Source organism: Cebidichthys violaceus, unplaced genomic scaffold, assembly GCF_023349555.1.
Source record: "Cebidichthys violaceus isolate CVI_PGR_0920_01 unplaced genomic scaffold, fCebVio1.0.p SCAF_9, whole genome shotgun sequence".
Taxonomy (NCBI): domain Eukaryota; kingdom Metazoa; phylum Chordata; class Actinopteri; order Perciformes; family Stichaeidae; genus Cebidichthys; species Cebidichthys violaceus.
The window spans coordinates 17,342,385-17,349,843 of record NW_027176975.1 but is presented as its reverse complement, the minus strand read 5'-3'; the positions used below and the strand labels follow the sequence as shown (position 1 = coordinate 17,349,843).

At 39.8% G+C, this 7,459-nt stretch overlaps 1 protein-coding gene across 5 annotated transcripts; it reads left to right on the top strand.

The window, feature by feature from the left end:
- Nucleotides 1-377: 377 nt before the first annotated feature.
- zgc:64051 (leukocyte surface antigen CD53) lies at nucleotides 378-6,150 on the top strand. 5 transcript variants are annotated; one of them, XM_068703320.1, is made up of 8 exons: nucleotides 378-516; nucleotides 1,078-1,157; nucleotides 2,711-2,899; nucleotides 3,821-3,895; nucleotides 4,158-4,268; nucleotides 4,370-4,474; nucleotides 4,682-4,765; nucleotides 5,523-6,150. In XM_068703320.1, exons 1-8 carry the CDS (start codon nucleotides 408-410, stop codon nucleotides 5,589-5,591), a joined length of 822 nt encoding a protein of 273 aa, XP_068559421.1. In that variant the 5' UTR covers nucleotides 378-407; the 3' UTR covers nucleotides 5,592-6,150. The 5 variants fall into 5 exon arrangements, with proteins under 5 accessions (XP_068559421.1, XP_068559425.1, XP_068559424.1 ...); XM_068703323.1 differs by having other exon boundaries at nucleotides 434-516; nucleotides 1,059-1,157; XM_068703321.1 differs by having other exon boundaries at nucleotides 444-528; nucleotides 1,059-1,157.
- Nucleotides 6,151-7,459: the final 1,309 nt, after the last annotated feature.

Below are 7,459 nucleotides of genomic sequence, written 5' to 3'. Positions count from 1 at the left end.
TCTGTCCCTCTCTCAGTGTGTCCCTCTTTCTTTCTTTCTTTCTTTCTTTCTCTCTCTCTTTCTCAAGAACAAAGGAAAACAAGCATTAGAAACTGGTATAAAGAGGGAACAGTGGTTGTGATGTGCGAAGTAATCTATGGAGCTATTAATATGAACAGCAGGAATATGTGTCCTCACATGTCTGTGTGCACTTTCTTTTCTTTTGAGCGAGGAGTCCACAGGTTTCGGTGTTCGGGGCTGCCAGTCTGACTCTATAGACCTGTCAATGATGCCTCCTGAAGAGACTTCTCTCTCAGCAGCTCCTCGTTACCGCGGAGGCTCCTCCTCTTTTGAGTCTATCATCTCCACATTTCTAAAAGCCAGTGCGTAGACAGAAGCCTCGGTCATCTCTCCTCCTCCTCCAACGTATGTCTCTTCCTCCTCATACCTGTCTGTCATCACATGACACCGGGAACACCAACATACCGCTCGCTGCATCTCCCACTGGAAATACTGCTGGATACAGTGTAGTTCAAGGTAGGAACTCAGGTAATGAATCTTTTTTTAATACGACGGATGAGTCAATCCCACTAATTACACAATAACGTTTGTTTAAAAAAAAATAGCTTGATTTGTGAAGAACAACACAAAAAACTCAATACTAAAGATATATACAATATTCCTATTGTTGTAAAAGCAGTGAGGTAGAGAAAATATGAAAGTATACATTCACAGCTTATAATAAATGTCACTGTGGTGGTTGTGCTGACCTGGCCAAATGAAACTCGTTCTCAGATATTTAGGTACAAACTTGCAACAAATGGTTAACGTGGAGATAAGAGCATGTCACAATGATTAACTGGAGCCTGAATAGGTCACTGGTGTTCATTGTGCCCGATGGCTCAGTGTTGCCATATCAAACAGTGGTGTCCTGTAAACACTCCGCCACCGCGAGGAGCAGCAACATCACTTGTTTTCCTTGACGAGTATTGCAGGATAGCATTCGATCTAAAATATGTAATTCTGTATGTAACTGTAACTAGTAGTTTTAATCTACCCCAATTTATGGACTCTTACAGATTTATTTTTTTTTGTGAGGAACACTGTCGGGAAGGATGAACCGCTCGTGTGTGAACTACTTGAAAACTATGGTGATAAGTCTCAACTTCCTGTGCTGGGTAGGTGGTTTAAGCAGTGGTGTAAGGTATAGTTGCATCGGGTCCCAGATCAATTCAATTTATATGTACAGCATAAATCACAAATTTGCCTCAGAGGGCTTTACAATCTGTACAACATACGACCCCCCCACCCCACACACACACACACACACACACACACACACACACACACACACACACACACACACACACAGTGTAGGACTATAGCAGCTTATCTTAGGGCTGGACTAAGGCAAACCTGAGCTGGCCCTAACTGTAAACCTGAGCCGGCCCTAACTGTAAACCTGAGCCAGCCCTAACTGTAAACCTGAGCCGGTCCTAAATGTAAACCTGAGCCGGCCCTAACTGTAAACCTGAGCCGGCCCTAACTGTAAACCTGAGCCGGCCCTAACTGTAAACCTGAGCCGGCCCTAATTATAAGCAGTTATGACCACTCGCTCGACTCGCAGACGTGCTCGGCTTGTCGGTCTTGACAGAATTTGTGCCTACTTTATGCTACCGTGTATTGTATCGTCACATGAGCAAATAGGGGCTCGATAGTTGACAATGTACATATTTCCCAGCAATCTTTGCATATCTGTATATGGCAACAAAAAAAAGAAATCAAAGAAAAATAAGTGATTCATTACATTTAATTGGTTGTTTTTTAATGTCATAATCATGGTTTTTATAGTATAGTAGTATTTTGCACAAAAACCATGACAGATGGGTTTGCCTTTTGGAGGAGATAAATATAACAATTTCTAGCTCGCAGAGTTCTTCTTTAAACGCAAACGAGCGTATTTTCAAGGTGCCGATCTGAATCGGGGTCCGTTCTCCATCCAAGTGCACGAATAACAAAATAAACAAAAAATAGTTTAGTGGTTTCCAACAGGAAGAAAATAATGTTTTGTTGTTGTACTTCTTAAGCCTTAAAGAGTCATTCATAAAAAACATTTGGTGAAACTGCTAACAACTAAGAATTATTTTTAGGGGTCTAAAAAACCACAGGTTTATTATTGAGGCTTATATGTTTTTACTTAGAGTATTTAGTAACTACAGCTGTAAAATAAATGTAAAGGAGTAACAGGTGCAATATTTAGCAGTAAAGTAGCAGAAAATGAAAACACATTAGTACAAGTGCCTCAAATGCTTACTGAAGTACAGTACTTGAGTACTTTCCACCAATGAAAATGGATGAATATTCCAGAGGTTTTCTATGCAAAGAATTATCGAACACGGGCATATTTTGCCATTGGCTGCACATTCTGTATACAAATGTCCACATTGCACAATTTCTTTGAGATGAGAAGTTTTAAAGGTAGTAATTCAATTAAATGTATCTTCTATTATTATCTTAAGTTATTTAGTAAATTTGATCCTGACATAATGTGTGACATTGGTCGCGTGATCCTCCAATAGAAAATGTCTCAAAGAGGTTGTCTCATGGAAATAAAATGATTTAATCTGGAGGTCTGAACGTTTCATTGTTTTGCTGGCTGCATGCTGTGCAGTCGAACCACGTTTCATATGCAGAATATTAACGTGAGGTGTCTCTCCTGTGCGCGTTGGAGCTGTGCGGCGCCTTTGTGGTGGCCTTAGGAGAGTTCCAGATGATTCACTCCAGGTACGCCTCCCTCGTCACCACCTTCTGGCCCATCTTCCCCGCCAACACCCTGGTGGTCACCGGCACCATCGTTACCTGCGTGTGTTACCTGGGAGTGCTCGGAGGCATGAAGGAGAACCGCTGCATGCTCATTAATGTGAGTACGAGACAGGATTAAATAGTAAAGGTGGCTGTTTAGTTTATGCTGTTCACGTTTTTTTGATTATTCTAAAAACATTAGCCTATATGCACATACATGACAACAAAACAGAGATGTTCTAATAGCGTTTTTGCCGTCCAGATACCTGAACCTTTTGGCGATGCCTACCGATCCAATTAAAAAAAATGTATACTGTAAACTAAGTGTCTTAAAACTTGCACTCTCGCCAATGTCCATCAGGGGGCGACGCTTCTGGTTGCAAAAAGAAGTCTGATTGCGTTCTCTCTTGATTGATGATATTACCTCAGTAAACATGAGTTTATGGTCTCAATCTCTATTTTCAAGTCTTCTTCAATTCAGCATGATGTACATTTAGTAAATTATGGTCCATTTAGAGTCAAATAGACCATAAGATAGTGTATCTAGGCTTTAGGGTGGGGCTACCTTGGGGTTGACAGGTTGCTACCACGGCGTTGTCCGGTCTGGGAGTTGTCTGTGTTTTCATCTTAGAATTTTAACCCTTTTACGGTGTGTTTTCAGTTCATGAAGATGAATTGTAACATTTTGGTCTCGTTCAGCGTTCGGTTGTACTTGGCTCCAACTTCTTGGGTCACTTCTGGCTCCAATAAAACAAGATAGCAACTGACAAAACGCCGAACTCGAGGCTTCAGAGCGATGGGTGACGTCACGACAAATATGTCCACTTCTTATATACAGTCTATCATAGCAGGTGACACGTGTTGTTGTTGCCTCTCCTGTGTAGCATAAATGAGCTTATGCATGATATGATAAGGTGATATACAGTAGGATGGGCGCATAGACTCACATACTCACCGATACCCCATCCAGCATTTTTCGGCTGTACCGACTCTTACTGCAAACTCACTCATATTTAAATCTGATTTGCACCGACTCCAGTTCTTCGTCCTGTTGTTCATCCTGATGCTGGTGGAGTTAGCCATGGGCTGTGTGTTCCTGGTCTACAGCAGAGAGGTAGGAGACTTTATGCACGATCCATTTGTAGAAGCTGATTTATACCGTAGGTGTTGATTTGATTGATTTGTCACTATTGGGAACATTTTCACCTCAAACAGCTTGGTAGTCAGAATTTTGCAAAGTGAAATTCTCCAAATGAACATGGACTGGTAGAGGGACAACCACCGCTGGTCTCTCCGCCAGCACATGCTGCCATGAAACTAGAGGCCGTTGTCTTTACTGTCGGGCAGCAGTATATCTTGCCTTGTCTGTCGTGCAGATTGACACATACTTTGAGAGAGACCTGATGAGAAGCCTGGAGATCTACAGACAGTCCGGTCCAGAAAGCAACATGACCATTAAAGATGACTTCGATGCTGTCCAGCACGTGGTAAACGATCTGCTACTCTGCTTCATCAACTTAAAATGAACCCCAGCGCTAGTAATAAGTCATTCACTTTTCCCCGCTCATTCCACTTTTTTTTGGTACAGTTTCGGTGCTGTGGAGTTCACGGTGAGGCAGACTGGAAGGGTAACGTCCCAATCTCCTGTTGTAGGGAGGACCCCTGTTACACAATCCACACAAACTGGCAAGAGGTATTAAGAGAATTAATAATGTGCCGTCAAACATTCTTTTTAATTATTGACCTCAATGTGTTTGTACTCGACCCTCCATCCCACTCATTATTCTGTTCTCTTCATGACTCTTGTCTATTCTCAATGTTTTATTTCTTGCTGTAACTCTAAACAGTTGCTTTGCTGTAAATGTGAATAAAGGATCACCGTAGAGATTTTGTCTTTCAGGGTTGTCTCGTGAAACTGAGGGACTGGTTCTCCAGAAACTATCATAGCACAGGCGCAGGCGTTGTCACGATGTTTATCCTACAGGTACGTACATCTTATTTTCCTCTTTGTGAGGCTCAAAGGGATAATTCAACCCCTTGGCTCGGTTGTTACGATGAACGCCAAGGGTGTATTAGGGCCATTGTATGGAAAACAAAAACTAAAAAATGACCCTGCCTGGGGAGGGGGGTAATGCTCAGAGAAAAAAACACTCAGAATTTCTAAAAATTTAAGAAAACGTGGCTATTCTCTAAATTTAAAGTGGTGACTCTACAACAAAAACTCACAAAGTTAGGAGAAAAGAACTTGGATATTTTCTGAGATTATAAACTCTCAACTTCACAAAGTCACAACTGAATTGTGACATGTATGGTAAATGTATTCAATGGCCCAGCTCAAGCTGACAGGGAGATAGCGACGTGCTTGTCAAAATGATCTGTATCTACAAAATACACAATATATGGAAATAAGATTAATTGGATTATATTCACATTCAGTATAAAACACGTTACCTGTGTCCCTAATACATTCAAAATAACATCAAGCTACATTGGGAGGGGAAATGTCTAAAGAAATATGTATAATTCCTAACAATGTGTTACATTTGAGTTAAGAATGTCTTTGACTACATAGAGATGCACAATCAGGCATCTTCAGTCTCAGTGAATTTCAGATTTATGACTTCAACTTTTCTTTGATTTTTTTCTCATGGAAGCTTTTTTTTAAATATGTTTTGTGTCTTTGAAAATCATTATTTCATAGATGTTTAACTTTATTTTGTTCTTGTTTTCTTTCTTTTCAGTTTATTTGTCTGTCCATCACCGTCCCTCTCTTTTGCCACTTCAGTCGACACGGACTGGGATACCAGTGAACCGGGGCCAATAAAACTGACTTTCTTTATGTCAACGGGTTGATTTTCCCTGTATCAGCTGTTTATTAATCTGTGTCAAGTACCCAATAGGAAGAAAAAGAAGCCATTTCCACCCAACAGGAGAAAAAGCGGACGTTCGTTGACAAGGGACAAGCTGAAGATGACAGCTTATCACTGTTGGTACCACAGAGCTTTGAATGTGATTTGATGAACATAATAGGAGACATTTCATTTGTAGATATATAATATTATATATAAGACCTGTCCTAACCTACAAAGTGCTAGACTAGAGGATATGCACTACTTTGGACACCTGCTCTTCCAAACTTGTTGTGCTTCAAAACATTATTAACTTGACTTAGACAAATCTAAATCCAACATGGGTATCTTGAACCCCCCAAGAAAATCTTTCATTATTATTTTACCCCATTCGCTTTTGAGTTTTTAATATTTTCCTCCCTATTTTTGATCATGTGTTTTCACTTGTTTTGAGCAACTGGAAAGCATACTTGTAAATACTCCAGCGCACATGCTGATTAAAACACAGCTATTTCCATTAGTCTGATGGGGTTTTTTTTTGTGTTCAGTCTTTGGTCTACTCTACTCCATGCTTGGGCGACAGGTCACCTTAATGTAAGAAGGTGTTATTTATTTGGCAGAGCTGAATTTGTAGTTTCAGAGAACTGCTTCCCTGTTTTATATCACTTCTGACAAAAATCACACTCTAAATCAAATCAACCTAAAATATGTGCTTGTAACTCCATTTGATTGTTTTTCAAATTTCAAACTGCTTCCCTTTTAAATTATTAGCTTTGTTTCAGTTGATTCTGATTCTTAGAAAATAATGCCCCATTCCTGATACTGTGCAAGGAAACTAACTATAATCCTTGATTGTGTGTAACATGGCTGTTTTAAGAATTCACATGATAAACCAGTTATTAATCAGTTATATGCTAGTGTGTGAGAGGTAGCTTAACTAGCATTTGTTCTGGCCACTGCTGCTGTTGTAGGACTTTGTCTGATGGAAACATTAGTTATTAGATTTTCACAATTTCTAATACAACAGCAATAGTCAATGAGCTGCTGGCACATGTTCTGTATCTGGTTCAGAGTGAAACATAATGGAAAACCCGGTGTCACCAAGCCTTTTAGTGCATGGATGATGAACAGGCTTATGAAATGTTGTATATTTACATAGAGCTGAACAGTTAAAACCCAATATCTTTTTCAAAATAAGGAAAATTAGGTGTTTGCTAAACAAGGTTTTAGTTATCTAAAAGGCTATGATGCCATCAAGTGCATTACACCAATGGACTCTGTTTGCAGTGGTAATGCTTGATGCTCAAATGTAGTCAAAACTCACCAGTTTCTTTGTTGCTGCTGTTTATATTCCTCCTGATGCAAATAAAATAAAATGCACAACCAACTGTTTTTGTTCACCTTGTGTAGCACCTGTAGCATAAAGGGACTACAACTGCATTTCGATGTGCAGGCCTGTGTTACAGATCAGCAATATCAATGAACCTTGAACATTAAAATGAGTTAGCTGGAATATTAAAGGTACCATAGTGTAAAAAGTGTACGTGTTTGTTTGTTTTAAATCAGGTCTAAGTACTATAAAAATGCTGTTAAAGTATCGACAACGTCCATCCATGGAGAAACACACACAGCCTGTGTTCACAAACTGTGCCTTTTAAATAAGCTGTCAGGATTTACGGTTGTGATGTCACAATTATACATACTATTACATATATTAACCATTACAGTTTTAAACATAAGCATTTTAAATTCTTCCCATCTGGCTGCAGTAATTGTGAATGACATCAGCTGACAGGAAGTAAACATGGACCCAACATTAAAGCATGTAA

Coding starts and splice junctions, on each gene's coding strand:
- zgc:64051 (XM_068703320.1), top strand. CDS start 408: ATGTCTCTTCCTCCTCATACCTGTCTGTCATCACATGACACCGGGAAC. Junction 1,158..2,710: donor GTCTCAACTTCCTGTGCTGG/GTAGGTGGTTTA, acceptor TGCGCGTTGGAG/CTGTGCGGCGCCTTTGTGGT. Junction 2,900..3,820: donor ACCGCTGCATGCTCATTAAT/GTGAGTACGAGA, acceptor CACCGACTCCAG/TTCTTCGTCCTGTTGTTCAT.